Source organism: Sus scrofa, chromosome 8 (assembly GCF_054392235.1).
Source record: "Sus scrofa isolate SSC_HxYL_T2T_F1_AM1 chromosome 8, Sscrofa_HxYL_maternal_Yorkshire_Landrace_v2.0, whole genome shotgun sequence".
In the NCBI taxonomy this organism is placed as follows: Eukaryota; Metazoa; Chordata; class Mammalia; order Artiodactyla; family Suidae; genus Sus; species Sus scrofa.
This window is the reverse complement of record NC_139390.1, coordinates 107,400,817-107,418,593: the sequence shown is the minus strand read 5'-3', so window position 1 is coordinate 107,418,593 and position 17,777 is coordinate 107,400,817. Positions and strand designations below refer to the sequence as shown.

At 37.6% G+C, this 17,777-nt stretch overlaps 1 protein-coding gene across 4 annotated transcripts in view; it reads left to right on the top strand.

Moving 5' to 3' along the window:
- The window catches only part of AFG2A (AFG2 AAA ATPase homolog A), a 324,349-nt gene that overhangs the window by 293,182 nt on the left and 13,390 nt on the right, over positions 1-17,777 (top strand). The window contains exon 16 of one of the 4 annotated variants that reach the window (XM_084970685.1): positions 2,000-2,162. In XM_084970685.1, coding sequence (XP_084826811.1) covers positions 2,000-2,140 — 141 coding nt within the window. In that variant the 3' untranslated portion in view covers positions 2,141-2,162. 4 annotated transcript variants of the gene reach the window in all.

The window sequence follows — 17,777 nt, the reverse complement described above, 5'->3', positions numbered from 1 at the left end:
TTTGCTGTGAGCTGTGGTGTAGGTCGCAGATGTGGCTCAGATCCTGCGTTGCTGTGGCTCTGGTATAGGCTGGCAGCTACAAATCTGATTAGGCCTCTAGCCTGGGAACCTCCATATGCCGCAGGAGCGGCCCAAGAAATGGCAAAAAAGACAAAATAAATAAATAAATTAAAATAAAAAATTTAAAAAATTAAAGTACAGTAGAAATTAACAGAACACTGTAAATCAACTATAATGGAAAAAATAAAAACCATCAAAAAAAGGAAAAAATGCAAAAGTTAGTAATTGATGAATAGAAAAGAGTGAAAGTCAAGCATCAAAATTGATTGTTTTCAACCTGATGACTGGGCAAACAGTATTTTTATATCAGAAAATATAAGCATATAGTAGTGATTTTCTACTTGTTTTAAGTAAGAGAAAATAGCTGGAACTGACATGAGAAAAAACAAACCAAGAATGTTTTCAAAATAGACTATAATCTCACAGTATTAAAGGAATAGGCCTTTGTAAGATTAAGAGCTAGAAGGACTGCACAGTCCTCAACAGCAGGAATTATAACTACTCTGCAGCCATGAAAATGAATCAGCTACCTGAAACTTTTTTTCTCAAAGTCTCTGGAGAAAGAATCTGATTGGTCCATTCTGAGTCATGTGTTTGCCCCTGGGGTGGGGGTGGGAGGTGGCACACAAAGTCATTGCTTACAGATATGGCTACTAGAAGACTAATTTCCTAGGGAAGAGGAAAGTATTATGGGATAAGCTATATATAATTGACTAAATATGTTTATTCTGTTCTTGAATGAATGCATAGATTAGGCATACTTACCTTCCCATACTTCCATCTGTTTATGAAACATAATACCTTGTTATCCTATAAACAACTATAAAAGTACTGTCCCCTCCCTAACTAAAGCTAACATCTAGAAATGATACTATATGACCATTGTTTTCCAAGTCCATAATCTCCTAGTGATTTCAGTTTTTTCTGTGGTTTCATTTCATCATGATCTTATGTTGCTTATGGCCTTGCAAGTTGCAGTAACCTAGGGGTTAAATTGCAAATTTAACTATCACCAACATCCTTTATATACAGTAGTCATGGAAAGGAAGAGAATAGAGGAGAGGCAAACTACAAAAAAAAGAGTATCATTTAAACAGAAGAAAGAAAAAAGGCAATTTTTGTTTGTTTTTGTTTTAAGATACTCTAGCTTTAAGCAAGGATGAAGTGATAGAAGCTATACTCATAGTTTTTGCACTTGGTTTCTCCACTGATACTTTCCTCTTTGCTTTTGATTAGTATTTCACCAAGGCAGAGTTCTTACTGTTGACATGACTCAAACTTACATTCCTGAAGAATCTGAGCTCTAGATGGAATTGTTGGTTTACTGTTGTGATGGTTATCCAGTAGTCTTAACCAATTGGTCATGAAAGCACAAGATGTTCTGCCCCAAAGGTTACTAGTGTTCCACTTATACCCTTCCAAGCTTCTATTGTGCATTATCAGTCTTGTGCTACCAACACTGTGACCTTTCTCTTCCTTCCTTCATTCATTCACTACTTTCTTCCTTCCTTCCTTCATTCATTCACTACTTTCTTCCTTCCTTTCTTTTTTGTCCTCTCTCTCTCTTTTCTCTCTTTCTTTCTCTCTTTCTCTCTTTCTCTCTCTCTTTCTCTCTCTCTCTCTTTCTCTCTCTTTCTTTCTCTTTCTCTCTCTCTTTCTCTCTTTCTCTCTTTCTCTCTCTCTCTTTCTCTTTCTCTCTCTCTTTCTCTCTCTTTCTTTCTTTCTCTTTCTCTCTCTCTTTCTCTCTTTCTTTCTTTCTCTCTTTCTCTCTTTCTCTCTTTCTTTCTCTCTCTCTTTCTTTCTCTCTCTCTTTCTCTCTTTCTTTCTTTCTCTCTTTCTTTCTTTCTTTCTTTCTCTCTTTCTTTCTTTCTTTCTTTCTCTCTCTCTCTCTCTCCTTCTTTCTTTCTTTCTTTCTCCATTTCTTTTCCTATTCCCTCAGAGAAGAAATTCACAATGGCCAGGTAGCAGGCTCAGCTGCTGCTTCGTTGGAATCTTATATGCAAGTGAAAGCACTCCTCCTTTGGAAACTGAAACTTTTAGAATGAAAAGATCTTTTGTTAAGAGATATGGAGTCAGGTAATGCAAATTCAGAATAATTCTCTTTCTGGTGAGTAAAAGATCGATCACTGTAAATGTAATCAACGTAAATGACTTACCTCTGCCATTGATTGACTCTCTGAAGTGAATTAACCCAGTGGCTACTTATCTGCTTAAAACCCTTCCCTGGAATGCATGCAACAAGGCCTGGAGAGGTACAAACCTCATCTATTAACACTCTAAATCTTTTCTTTTATTTCAGTAACAAAATGGTGCTAGATTTCCTCAACATCTTTTTTTTTTTTTTTTTACTTGTTTTTACTTGTCCTTATACTGTTTCCTTTTTGTAGAATTTTCTAACCCTTTTCACCAAATACCTGCTTCTTCTTGACTTAGGTATTCTTGTTTCAGGAAGCCTCTTGACCCAGTCTCTTTAGATTCTTTCTCAATTCTTCCAGAAAACTCTCACTGGTGTTGTACTTATCACAGTGTCTTATAAATGTGTTCACATACCTTTCTTCAACTAGATTGTGATTTCCTTAAGCACATAAGTAATCAGAGTCTTAATTAATAAAAATTGACCTAGAAATCTCGTGTGAGTCTTATCTGCATGAAGAGGGCTCCTGCTATTTTTTGAGTAGAGAGATAGATTGGGCTAAGCAAAGATCAAGTTTGGGGATAGTGTGTTTTCTCGCACTGGAGCAGGAATGAGTCCAAGGTGCTGTTTTTGCCTTATGTAGCTGCAGAATTGTCAGAGATCTGGATGGAGGTTACAGTCCAGTCTTGTGCTCCCACATACGGTCATCATTAGCTCAATGTTGTCCTTTTTGCCTGTAATATCTGCTGCTACTCCCATCCATCTCTGAGAATGGGTCTCAGAGTGAGCCTCAAATGATACTTGGCTTAATTTCACTACCGCAAGTTTTAAGTTTTAACTAAATACCTCTGGTTGTGGTGTGAAGGGTAGCTTTTAGATAGACATGACTAGAAGCCCAGGTAATAGCCCACATGAAGGAATGTTAGGGCCTAAACTTGTATTGGTTAAGGATGGTGAAGTGAGGAGTGATTCGTAAAACATTTAGGAAGCGAGGCAAAGTTTAATTAGTTAGGAAGATAATAAAAAAAAAAAATCAAAGGTGACTCTCAGGTAGCTACCTTGGTTGATGATAGTGCCACCAAGTAAGAGGGAAAAAATATATATAGGTCACTTGGGGTGTAAAAGTAATAAATCGAGTTTGGGACATGTTCAGTATCAAGGACTTTTGAATCAACTGAGAAGAGATGTCAGTAGGTGGTAGTTGAATATACAAATTAGAAGATGCAACCAAGAGAATAAAGGAAATTACACTGTAGAATATATAAGATGAGAAGGGTAATTGGTCCAAGAAGGAGACCTGAGAACACCAAAATCTAAAAGGTGGACATAGGAAACAGAAGTTATTGGGGACCAGAAGCCAATGAGATAAAGAATGTTACCAAATGTAGCTGAGAGGTTCAGGTCTATTGATTTAGCAATATGTGATTCATTAGTGACTTTATTGAGAGAAGTATCAGTGGTAGAATGAAAGCAAAAACTAGATTGTACAGAACTGAAGTGAAAAAGGAAAGTGAGATTATTATAGATATCTCTTTCAAGAAATTCGAATGAAAAGGGAGGAGAGGGATTAGATTTGGTATCTAGAGAAATATTGTTGGGAGTGGGAACTAAGATGGAAGAAAAGAGCATGTTTCTAAGCTGAGGAAATAGAGTCAGGAGAGAGGGAGAATGAAAGTATCCAAGAGAAAAATGAGGAAGGGGACAACTAATAAAGGAAGGTTACAGAGGGTTGGGGTCATGGCTCCAAAGAAAGATTTGACCTTCAGCTGAAGGAAGGGAACATACTGAATTTGAGTGGTCTGTGGAACACCTTAATAGTTACTACCCAGACTGGTTTTAATTTTGTTTGAATTTCTACCCATTCCATTAAAAATGGGATCCAAAATGTAAAATTGTAATTAATATAGATCTATTGCATAAAAAGGAGTTCTGTGTGTGGATGGTCATGTACTTATGGAAGATTTTTGACTATAAATTAATATAGTTTTCTAGATAAGAAAGTAAGACTGAATATACTGAGATAACAAGTAATTCCTTAGTCTCCTGGTTTTATATAATTACTCTTTTTAGGTCAGGATATATCCCTGTTTCTGGTCTTGTCTGTGTAACATTTTTGCTCATTAAGCTAGAAACTCAAGCTTTTTCTTTCTGATCTGCTTGATACTCATCTCATATTCACTATCATAAAGAATTAGTCTATGTAGTATGTTAGTTGTAACTCAGTGTCATTTTAAAGGGTTTTCTGAATTATTTTAATAGTAGCCATTCTGCAAAGATCTGGGAACCATTTACATTTTCCAGAAATAATGCACTTTGTAATACAGTGTCAAAGCTTCAGTACCTTCCAATGAACTGATTGATCGAAGAAGACTATCAGCGCCTGGCCCACAGTTTGTACTTAGTAAGTGTTCGATGAATGAAAGACTGAATGCAGGCACTGTTATTTTTGTGTAAGTTTATCACACTGAGTACTCTCCCATCTTCTCTGGAAAGAAATAGTATATGTTCTTTTTGGGATATCTGAAACCACTGTATCTTAACTATAGTTAACAAGTGCTTTTGTGAGCCTCAGGCACTCACCAAGACAGTCACTGGAGATAAAGAGACTTCCTTCACTCATTTTACCTTGGTTTTGAGTTTTGATATTTGATGATAGCAAGTTTGGATCAGTGCTGGGTTGGGCAAGGTTCCGATTAATTATATAAAGGAATGCATAATTTTTTAAAACCCTATCTGTTCCCCATTTATCTAATTCAAGTGCTTTAGCATGGATTTAATCTGGAAATGATAATTGGACTTCTTGCTAAAATAGTCCATGTGTTTTTAGAGGCTGTCTGGTAATGAGGATGTCATCCTTAAATGAAAACTTGAGGCAAGAATCTAGAATGAAGAACTCTAGTTGATCTCACCAAAGTACTGGCAGCTATGTGATCTGAAACATTTGGTCAAGCCACATTTACCAAGGGTCATAATTTTCAGTAAGAAGAATCTCAAAGTAAGTTGCTGGATAGGTCAAAATTAAAACACAACTCACAGGCTGCGGGATGGAGCACGTTTGCTTTTATTTCTTGAGTTTTGCAGATATATTAGCTTTCACATCCATGTGTACTGGAAACAGTTTGTATTTTAATTGAATTATGTTCACCTAATTTTCTCTGCAGTACTTTTTCCTCAGATAGACCCCTGAATGATTATCTTTTTTTTTTTTACCCCCTCCAATTTCCACCACTCTCTTGTTCATGTGTATAAATGTAAACAACAACAAACAGCCACACTCTGTAAAATATCCCATGAGTAGACCCTTGAGTGTACTCATTCACTTTTCTGATAAATGACTTTTGGGTCTTAAAGAAACCATGTGATGAAACCCTTAGAAGTAGTATAGGTGGATTTGCGAGCAGTATTTGCATAAAGTTGTGGTAGCCTCTTCTGTCCATGTTTACTCTTTTAAAGTGCCTTACCTACAGCTGGGTTTTTGTTGTTTATTTATTTATTTATTTTTATTTTAGTCACTTTAGACCCAGGAAAATGACTTGAAGAGAAAGGAAAGTCCTGTGGCAATCCGGCTTATATTCTTAGCTAACTGACTTAATTGGCTTAACATATAATTTTTGTTTATGAAACTACAAAAATAAAGCGTATGAAAAACCCATAGTTACAATACTGATATTTTTTTCTTGAGTATGTACATTGCAGAAATGAGTTATATTTCCACATTAGGGTGAGTTATATGCTAAAGTTTTAAAAGGAAATTTTAATCTATGTTTCTTATATAAATGGCACCCTGCATTTTTTTGGACACTGAAAGAGACCCCAGGATTTCACATGGTAAAGAATTGTGAAATTAATTAATTTTTCCCTTTCTGTGAGTTCACATTATCTCTGGTTATAAAGATAGTTTCTTTTAAAACTTTAACTAGAAGAAATGTATATAAAAATATATACAAATTGGAAGTGTAGCAGAGAGATGAAGACCTATGGAATTAGGCAACACTGGATTTGAATCTCATCTCTGATATTTACTAGCTCTGTGACCCTGGGTAGTTTTCTCGTATGTATAGTAATTCTAATAATAGTACTTACTTCCTAGAGTCACTGCGAAGATTAAATTATTACCTAAATAGTTTGTCTCTGATATTAGCAAGCAAATCGCTGGCAAGGTTTTTAGAAACTGTGTAAGTCATATTTTTTTATAATACTGGATGCAGCCAAAAAAAAAAAAATTTGTGACTTTTGGGGTATTAAACCTGGATTAAACATTCTAATCCAAAGACTAACAGATGTTTAGACCTGCAGGCTCCAGTGAGGAGAGCAGTACCTTTAGGTAATGATAGATGTTGGAGGCTAGACTTAGATAAATGCACAAGGAAACAAACAATGCCATAGGCCAGTCACTTACCCTCTGGGCCTCAGTTTTTTCATAGCTGTTTTTGGGATTGTATGGGTTGCTAATTAAGACCCTATCTGCTTTTGATGTGCTTTGACTTTAAAGCAGAAAAAAGAAATTAAAATAAAAGAATGATTATAAAAAGTGTGGAAGCAACCAAGACGTCCTTCAGTACGTGAGTAAATAAACCGGTACATCCAGATGGAATATTATTCAGCACTAGAGAAATGAGCTGTCAAGCCATAAAAAGACATGGAGGAGGAGTTTCCTGGTGGCCTAGCCGTTAAGAATCCAGTGTCGTCACTGCTGCTGCGCAGATTCAATCCCTGGCCTGGGAACTTCTGTAGCCTTGGGTGCAATCAATAAAAAGACACGGAGGAGCCTTAAATGCATATCACTAAGAAGCCAATCTAAAAAGGCTGCGTACTACACAATTCCAACTATATAATATTCTGGAAAATGCAAAACTATGGAGACAGTAAAAAGATCAATGGTTGCCAGGGGTGAGGGGGAAAGAAGAATAAATAGGCAAAGCACAGAATGTAAAACACCAAGAGTGAACCCTGATGTAAACTGGACTTTGGGTGATAATGATGTGTCAGGGCAGGTTCATCATTTATAACAAATTTGCCACTTGGTGGGGATGTTGGCAGTGGGGGAGGCTATGTGTATGTAGGGATGGAGAGTGGCTGTACTTTCCGCTACATTTTACTGTGAACCTAAATAAGGAAGTGTACTAAAAATAGTAATAACAATACAGGATAAGAGGAAAAGAAGAAACAGAGACATTAAAAGGCTACTCAGTGAGGCTGCCCTCTTTGCCACTGCCTGTTTTACACACTGGGCCTTTCGGTTCTGTGGCTCTCCCTCTCCTCCAGCCTCAGTCATTTCCATGTGGATGGATGCAGGACCATGTTTCTCCACAATGAATTCCTAGAAACAGTGCTATAAAGCAGACCGCCACAAAACAGATCAGTGAAAGAATTATATTTCCTTATACAAACAATATTATAATAGAGGATTGCATTCCTGACCAGAAATCACCATCAAATAAAAAAGTATGTTCCAAATTCTCTAAAACGAGCATGAGTATATGCCACACATTTGTTGGGATCCTGTACACCATGAATGATTGGTCCATAAAAATACAATTCTGGAAATAATCGTGTCTTACAGCTATTTGGGGGTAGTATATTCCTTTCAAACCTTCCTTGGATCATTGTTACCCTTTAGGATACAACCTGTCTAGACCAGCTGGGTGATGCAGCTACCCCTGTGACCAGCTTCTAAAGGTTTGATGTGGCTGAGGAGCAGTTCCCTAAAGAAGCAGGTCTCATTTGTTCAGATTACTAAGGAAAGTACTGGGGATATCCAAAATGAACAGACAAACAAAAATAAGAGGGAGAAAAAGACAGAAGAATGCTATGTTTCCTATCAAGGTAATGAGACACCATCCAAGATGTTTTATAAGATTTCTCTCGTAATGCAGAAAGGGAAAGTCACTGTTTGTTCTATAACAGAACATTTACTGTATAAAAATTATTTTGCTTCACAGAAACTATGAACATAGATGCCTTGTACTTATATCTTTCCTTTGTTTCTAGAAGTCTAGGTCAGATACTCCATAATTTTTTTTATCACCATGTGATCTGTAAAGCATATGTTCCACCAGAAAATCCTTCTAGTCACCAGCTCTCTGGTTACCATAGAGGCAATGATGGAAATTTGTGTGTAATTCTGAACTAGCATTGTGTTAAAAAGGATGTTTATAAAATATTAACTTCTGATAAAGGGAATATTTTAAGACATTCTTGATTCCTGAATAATGTTGTACATAGCATTTGGCTTCAGAATTTCTTACCACATAAACTTTGATTTTATACTTATGTAAGTTTCATGCTAGAAAAAAGTAGAGATTCTTGTCTTTTTCATAGGGTTAGAGAGAATCTGCTGTGTCTTCCCAATAAATGTTTTCAACCATTACTACCACTTTTTTTTCAGCTACTGACAAAAGGAACAGTTTTTATTATCCAGAATCCCAAATTTGTGTCAAACCCAAGTTTATAGAAATATTTATCTAAATCAGGGGGTCAGCAAACTACAGTCTGCATGTCAGATAAGTCCCACAATCTGTTTTTATAAGGCCCATAAGCTAAGAATAGTTTGATGTTTTTAAGTGATTGAAGAAAAATCAAAAGAAGAGGGAAAATACATGAAGTTCTGATTTCAGTGTCTGGAAAGTTGTACTGGCACACAGCCACAACTCATTCATGTGCATACTGCCTTTGGCTGCTTGCACACAACAAGAAAGATTTGAGTTGTTATAGGAGAGACGGTGTCCTCCACAAAGCCTACTGTATTTGCTCTCTGGCCCTTTACAGGATAAAATAACTGATCTAAATAATTTTTTCACCATCTGCCACTCTACCCACACACTTGTAGTCATTCATTTTCTCTGTCCCTTTCTTCCCCTCTCCCTCCCTCCTTACCTCCCTTCCCCGCCTTCCTTCTCTTCCTCTTCACACAAATATATCATTTTGAATCTGGCAGTTGCAATTACAAAGAAATCACATTGTGACTACAGTAAATGCTAAACGGAAACACGTTTTAATTTCCCTTCAGCTTGTCAGCTCTGTCCTCCCCCTTACTTTCCCTTTCCTCTACTGCCTTTATATAGAATTTCTAAGGCCATGTCATTTTCCAAACATATTTTGTTTTTAAGGTGGGGGGTTATATCTTGATACATTTTTTAACTTCCATGGAAAGTTCCCTGTTAGTATGTGGTCCCATTTTTAACCTATTTGTAGACACCCCCGATTATATAAAATCACTTTCACATGGGGCTGAGGTTAAGCTTTATTTCTCTTGGCATGCCCCTGCCATAGCAGACACTTCCTCTTTGCCTTGAAAGGACAAAACGATGTTCAGCTGTCTGGGCTTAGGCCCAGTATTTGATTTATACATTATTTAATTTCCTCCTGAAAATTGGAAGCAGGACTTTTAGGAATGGAAGTCAGTATTTTTCATTTGTTTAAGAACACTTTTAGGTCTAATATAATCATCAGTAGTAGATGTCAGCATGATTAGGGGGTGACTTAAGGTAAAGCAAATAAAAGATGAATGCAAAAGAAAATTATTTGATAATGGAGATCTGAAGTTTTTGAATAATCGCTATTGTATTTACTAGGTTTTTTTGTGTGCTAGTGTTCATTCAACAAACTTTTCTGTGCTACATTTTGGGCACCTGTCTTTACCCACTGGAGGAAAGACCTTTAACCTTGTGTTGTAGTTGAAATTGTTGGGGGATTAGAAGTTTGAGGAGAACTTAATGTAACCATTCCAGTAATTTTACAGAGGACTTTTGATTTCTGTCTGCACTGCTACTGCATTTATCTCTGCAATTAAGTTCATACACATGCCAGAATATGAATGCCAAAATGGTTTGGAATTCCTATAGCAGCGAACTCAGGAAATTAAAAATTAACTCTGGAAATACCATTTCTTGTTTTACACCCACTTTGGGAGAGTGTGTTCTTTTTAAACTTTCCTTAGATCATTGTTACTCTTAGGTTACAACCTGTCTCCTTTTTCCCACCAAAGTTCTTAAAGGTCTGGCACACCTTCTGCCTCCACTTCCTCATTCCTAATTCACTTTTCAAAGCCTGGCAGCCTTGCCTCTCCCTCCCTCCATAGGCTGACTGATCTCGCTAGCTATTTCCTCATCTCCAATCCAGTCTAAAGCCTTGACTTCCCTGGCCTTTCTGTCCCATCTGCCAGAGTTCAGACCCTTTTCCAGTTTTCATGTGAACTGTCTTAGATTCTTTGACTTCCTGTCTCTCCTGGACTCTGTCCTATGGCACTAAGCTGAGTTGTTCCCTTAGATCACTTCTGTTCCTACACTTTTAGTCTTTTCCTTCCCATCCTTCCTCAGTGCCTAAGATACTTGAGGAGGAGACAGAGGCTGCAGGAGCACAGTTTGGAAACCTCTCCAGTCCTTGGAGACTACATTCGTGTCTCTGAATACAGCCCACCCTGTCTGTGCCACATCTGCGCCTTGCTCAGGAGTGTGCCTTCCTGTGTAGTGCCTCACTGCCGGCGCCACCGTCTTCACATTCTCATATGGCTTTAAAGCTCATTACTAACGGTCTACTCTTTGGTGTTACTGAGCTCCCATTAGGCGTTTTCTCTTCCAAACCTTAGCTACATTGGTGGGGGGCAGCCTGATATATGGTTATTAAGCAAAGGCACTGGAGTCATGCAGATACAGAATTAAATTTGGATTCACCACTTTCCCGATTGTGTGATAATGGGCAGATTTACCTAAATGTTTCACGTGTCAGTTTCTTGACTTAGAAATGGGGGGGAGGGAGAGGAGAATGCTGCCTACCTCACCGGACTCTGGTAGATTAGACCTGTGAGGACATAGAACACTAGATTACAACATGGGAATCAGCCGGCGGTGGAGGAGGTGGTAGTAGTGATAACTGTTATTATCATCAGTATTATTCTCCCACCCCAGCATTTTTTGTTTGTCATATGCCAGTTACTTCATTTCACTTTTTAAGAAACATTTATACAATTGTCTTATTCCTCCTTCTGAATCCTTCCTACATGTTGTCTTTATTTCCCCTCTTCCCCAAGAACATGGAACAATGGCTTGTTTGTAGGTTTTCCTAAATGAATTGAGTTCAGTTGAGTAGCCCTTCTCCTTCCCTAAAGAAATACTGGCTTCACAGTATTCTTAGGATTCAGAGCTGGTGTATTTGTAGCTATAGCTTCATATTTCAGTCAAATATTAGCATACTGAAAAGTCTTTATTGTTATATTTTGTCACACTGAATCTTGAAAGTATTACATTTTAATTCCTCAAAAGCTTAAGGACCTATACTTAGAGCTTGATAGTCTGAAGTCATTCTTATTTTGAAAAAAAAAAAAAACTACTAAATTGATACATAAATATTAAATAAGGTAATGTATAAAGTTCTTACATTAAAATGTATCTATCATTTAATACTTCCTGAATTATAAAATCAAAGCCAACTACAGCTTTTTCTTAAATAACTAGCAATTTTTCTTTTTTACATAATGTTTTTTCTTACAAAACCCTTACTTTCTTTTTCCCCTTTTTTAAAATTAAAGTATAATTGATTTACAGTGTTATGCCAGTTTCTGCTATACAGAAACCTTACTTTCCATCTCTAAACATATTTCTGGAAAGTAGATTTTTCTGCTTCTCAAAAGTGTCATTTTTTTCACAAATCACACATTATCCTGCGTACATACAATAACCTGTAACTGCTTTGTTTGTTGTTCAGAGGACCAGAAATGCAGATCAAGTGCTGCTGATATTTTTTGAAGAAAGTAGAAAAGAAATGTTGTACTGTTGCTGATCTGAACTTCTGTAACAGAGGAGTCTAAAGCTAATGGATTTGACTGACAGACCAGGCAGTCATTGAGGCCTTGGGAAAACAGCGTAACTTTACCTGGAGTGCTTTTTTAAAGTACCAGCACCCCTGATCAGTCATTCATTAGTCAGAAAGCCTTTTTGGAGCTGTAGTTTTGCAGAGCTCAGTGTTGGATGGTGTTCTTGGAATCTGAACTAGCTGTGCCTCACCTGAATTAAAGATACCTCTGCAGAGAGCCCTGGGTTAGTGTGCTCCAGGGTAGTTGATGGGGTCGGGAAAGAGCGGGGTGGCCAAAGGACAACCTGAATTTACACTTCGAATACTTTCGGGAATTATTTGCAACCACTCTGGAATATAGAATAGTATCACAGCTGAGGGCTTTGTTTAACATTCCATTTTACTCTAATCTCTACTTAATCTCTACTGTTTCTATTTGGTTACTAGGTATTTAGTGCAACACCATTTTGTGAAAGGCTAGCCTAAAGCATAGTTCAAATCAATAGTAGTCAAAGCTAACTCTCCTGAATCTAGATTACAACATGAGCATACAGTTTCATTGGTTCTGAAGCTTGTGGGATAGTTTTTTTATTTGTTTGTTTTTGCAGTTTCTGGTAAGTCTTAACAGTCTGCATAAGCAGTTTATGCAATGTAAAGTTAAATATAACACCTGCCTGAAGGTGTAACCTCCACTTTTGGTCAAAAACCAAATTGTTAGGACTGAAGTCCTAACTTTAGTTAACATTAAGTCAAATATCAGACTTGCCCTCTTTCATTCATTCAACATATATTTATTGAGCACCTACTATTTGCCAAGTAAATTTCTAGGCACTAGTACACATTAGCAAACAAATTAAACAAAAGTCTGTACTCTTTGTGGGCTTCATTTTTGTGAGGTGGGGGGGGGAGAAAATCAACAAAATAAGTTAAAATGTAATACTTTAGATAGCAGTAACAGAGAGGGAGCAAAATAAAGCTGGAAAGGAAAAAAGGATTATAGGGAGGCACAGCAGATTTAAAATGAAGGTGGCCAGGGAAAATCTCACTAAAAAGGTGACATCTGAAGTTGGCTGTGCTCCTGAAATTAAAACAACTTTGCGAGTTAACTATATTCCAATAAAAATTTTTTTAAAGAGGGGGAGGGGTGCAATCTGAGTGAAGACCTGAACTGGGCAGTTAGCCAAGAGAACAGCATTCCAGAAGGGGAACAATAAGAGCAAGTGCTCTGAACAAAACAGAGCTTTTCATGTTTAAGAACAGTCAGGAAGCCAGTGCAGCTGGAGTAGAGAGTGTGGGGTGTTCTCCTGTCCACTGAAGAAACTGGCAGAGGGTGACTGATAATCAAACAAATGATAGATCAAGTAAATTGAGAACTAAGGACTAACCATTGGATTATGATTTTCACAGAGCGGTTCAATGGAAGGTCAGAAGTCTCATGGGCATGGGCTTAAGTGAGAATGGGAGAAGTGGAGAATGGCGAATAAAGACAACTCTTCAAAAGAGTTTCACTGATGCTAGGTTGAAGCAGATATGGAGACAAGGGAGGGTTGTGCTTTAAAATGAGTAATTGCAATATGCTCTTATGCTCGTGGGAAAAGTTGATTATATGTGGGGAAATAACTGTGGCAGCAAATCTCCATTTAAGAAAAAGGGAAAGGAAACCAGTGTATAAATAGGAGGACTGATCTCAGGAACCCAGGTAGTTCATTCATTAAAACAGAAAGGAAGTTAAGTATGTATGCAAGTACAAGTAAAGGAAATAGGTGAGATTTGACAGTGGTAACATACTCAAAGTTATTTTCTGCCACATAAACAGACTTTCTTTCCAGTATTTGAATAAAATCTACAGTACCCCTGTCATGTGATCATTTACTCACTATCTCTTGGAGCTATCTCCATATTTGGTTGGCTTATAAATTATTCATGTATTTCTTTATTTTACTGAGCAAAAACCTGTCTCCTGCTTTCTAGAGGAGATCAACAGTTCTAATCCTGCTCTGTGAGTGCCTTTCAAGTATTAAAAGTGGACATGATTTCTCACTGTGGACTTCATTCCTTGTGGTTATCATAATACCTATCCCTTTAGTGTTTCTGCTGGGTCGTGATTTAAGCCCCTCTCACATCTATCTGATCACTCTTAAGAGGAGCCAGGCTTATTTAATCAGTTTCATTTGTTAATTGGGACACATTTTTCCTGGCCCTTGGGGTCTTTTTTCTCCTAGACTTGTTTTTTTGTTTTTTTGGTTTTTTTGCAAATATTCACTAGTTCTAATAAATGTTCACACTTGACCAGCATACCAGCAAATTTTTTTTCTATTGTGTGTATCCATAGGATGCAGCCATAGCACAGCACTTAAAAAATCCCCTCCAACCCGACCATAACCTATTAGTTAGCTCCTTCTGGATAGGATTGTCATTTCCCATGGCTCCAGGTAAATCAATATCTAATCCAGGACAGGTGGTTAGATTAAGTGTAATGGGACAAAGAAAGAGGGATATATTATCAATGGATTCAAGCTTGGATAACTAGGAGAATGGTGTATCCTTGAAAATGAGTTAGTAAGGCAGGCAGTTTTCAAATCAAGATGACACATGGTATGGAGTTCCCTGGCAGCCTAGCGATTAAGGATTCAACATTGTCATTGTTGTGGCTCAGGTTTGAACTCTGGCCAAGGAACTCCCACAAACCACAGGCATGGGAAAAAAAAAAAAAAAAAAAAAAAGGCAGGTGGGTAGTAGGTGCCTGGAGTGATGTCTGAGCTGAAGATGAGCATTTCAAAGGCATTTGCATGATTTTGATATTTCAGGACCTAAGAGTAGATTCATTTTTGAGAGGGGATAATAAGACTAAAAACCAGGAGCCAAGAATAATATCTCTATATTGAAAACCTGTATGGCATGTAAGCATGTGATCTAAAAATCAGAAGCTAGTCCTAGCACAATACCATGTACATGAAAAATTGATTTTGAGGACCACACTGGTTTGAATCACTAGGATAAATGAGAGTCCTGATTTTCCTCTTATCACTTCCTAAGGCCATGACTGCTGCTAATGTGAGCTGACCTTAGCCCAACTACCAGCCCCATTAGTGCTGCTGCTGCCCTTACCAATACCACATTAGTGTTAACAGCGGCAGTGATCACCAGAGTATGAGTCAGCTCCAGTCACCAGGCTTCAGAGAAGAGCCAGGTGAGTTCTGTAGCATGAAACCCCTTAGAGATGTGGAGAGATTGAGCTGTGACTACAGCTGCTAGAGGCTGGGGGCCTTTAAAGGCTGGTTAAAGCAGAGCAAGATAAAAAATGGAAAGAACAGAGGCAAATACAGGAAGCAGAAAATATGATTTTGAAGACTCACCTTTTCTAACATTTTGAGCATGAAGTAGTTGAAAAAACAAGATTCTGTAATCATATTCATGCTTCAGTGAATAGGAGCATCTTACTAGATTTTTTTTCCTTTGGTAAAATTTTACTTTTGTCCTCCATGATTGTCTTTAGATGATGATTGACATATAAATAAATCCAAAAAATAAAAAGGAAGAAAAGACGGGAAACAACACCAGTGTACATTACTTGGGACCTGGTTGGATAAATATGCAGCCGTAAAAGGAATGAGATATAGTTCTTTATATAGTTAGGAAGTGATTTCTTGGACATATTGTTAATTGAAAACATCAAGGCAGAGAAAAGTTCGAATGGTATGCTAACATTATCTAAGACAGTAGCAAGAAAGGGGTAGGAGAGCTTCCCTTTAGAAATAACATCCCAATCAACAAATGAAGAGGGAATACCAGAAATAGGATAGCACCATTTTGCAACCCTAACGAAGTAAAGGACTTAGGCTATCATAAGTGACTATTAAATCATAAAAAGAGGGACAACCAGATATTATGTACATGGCAACATCCATGAAATATTTGCTCCAAAAAATCAAAACCTGAATCCTCTCAAGCCTCTAGATCTTATATGAATTTACAGAAAGTAAGGAGACGGGGGAACATGTTAAATCACACTACAGAGATGCTCTCAGGAAAGTGAAGAATGTAGGAAGCTATGTAGGACATATATTATAAGGGGAAAGAGGGAGAGAATCCTTTAGATATGAGACATATTAACTAAATGCAATGTGTCTTATTTTGATCCTAACTCTAACAAACTAGCTGTGGATACAGTTATGAGTAATGGGCAAATTTTTAACACTGACTAAATATTGATAACATTAAGGAATTATTACCATGTTTTTAAGGCAGAACAGTGATGGTGTGGTTATGGTTTTAAAAAATCTTTTAGAGCTATATACTGAAATAGTTGTGGATTAAATATGATTCTGGGACTCACTTCAAAAAATTTAGTGCAGTGTTAGGGGTAAAGATTGGAGTTTAGATAAAACCGGGTTGGCTGTGAGTTGATCATTGTTAACTGAGTAACAGATGAATGAGAGTTCACTGTACATTATTCTCTCTACTGTTGTATATGTTTGAATTTTCCCTGGTTAAAAAAAGTTTGAGAGGAGAAGAAATATAATATTACTCTCTCCCTAAATGTTCACTAATGATCTCAGTCTCATCTATCTCCCCTTTCTCCACTATTCTCAAGAGAAAGAGTTGGTCAGATTTACAAAGTGGGGTAGAGCTGGTGTCAAAGACACTTAAAAATCATTTTTCAGACACTTAGAATGGTAGAATTAATGCAAAGTTTTCCAACCTTAGAATGCTATCCACTTCATTCTTCTCCTTAAGTCTTATCAGATGCATTTCTAGTTACATGCACAACTTTAGTTGAATTTGGGGACTGTCTCCAAATAAAATTTCCGTCAACTGCTAAACTGAACAGCTCCAGACTCAAGCTTTATAATCTACTAGCTACAGATTATAGCTCCCCCTCACAAAAGAAGTTGAGGTTTTGTTTGCTTTCTTTTCTAATTTTCATTGAGACTTCTCCCGTTGCTAAGAAAGAGAATGGATTCAGCACAAAGATAACATGTCTTTGATCGTGACCCACGTTAGAATCATCATTCAAAAAGAATAGCTTTAATTTTTCCTATGTATTCCATAATCATTGCCAAGGAAATTGGCTCTTGAAGTTTTTCAACTTCACCATATTTTGGATGATAACCTCTGACCTGAAAATCAGTTGCACAGAATGTTATCTGGATGCCTAATGAGCAGCATAATCTAAGAAAATAGCAGCTGTTAAGCAGCTGGCCCTACTGAGATATGCTGAGCACTGTTTTGTGGCAGTATGGCTGGCAGGGAGCAGGAGGGCAGTTGCCCTGCTGGGCACAAGATCCAGTTGGCACCTTTTCAGCAGAACACTTTGAAGTACGGTGTTACCAAGACAGCATTTGAAGCAATGAATAAGCAGCACAAGTTTACGTATACCCAGGGAAGGGTAGTTACTTTTTACATCCTCTCTCTCTTTCCCTCAGCCACCACCATAGGCCTGCCTCCAGTCATCTAGACTTCCAGCCCTCCCAAGGATCTTCACCTTCTCCCCCCGCCCCAAAAAAACTACAGAGTTGTCATGTCATCACACTGTGAAAACACACACATGATTGGCATCATGTAGAGGAAATGACCTACCTCAGTGAGGCCCCATCTTAATACCTTTTCCCCAGCCTCAGTGACTGGGCCAGGCCATTCAAAGACTTCCCACAGGAGTTTTGGTTAGTGGAACTGAGAAAATGAGGACTTTCTGGGGACTAAAGCTGTAAGATATGGAACATAGAAACTAGGCATTGCCGTATTTTCTACTATGTGGACAAAGCCACTCTAATGAGAGAGGAATAAAGCCAAA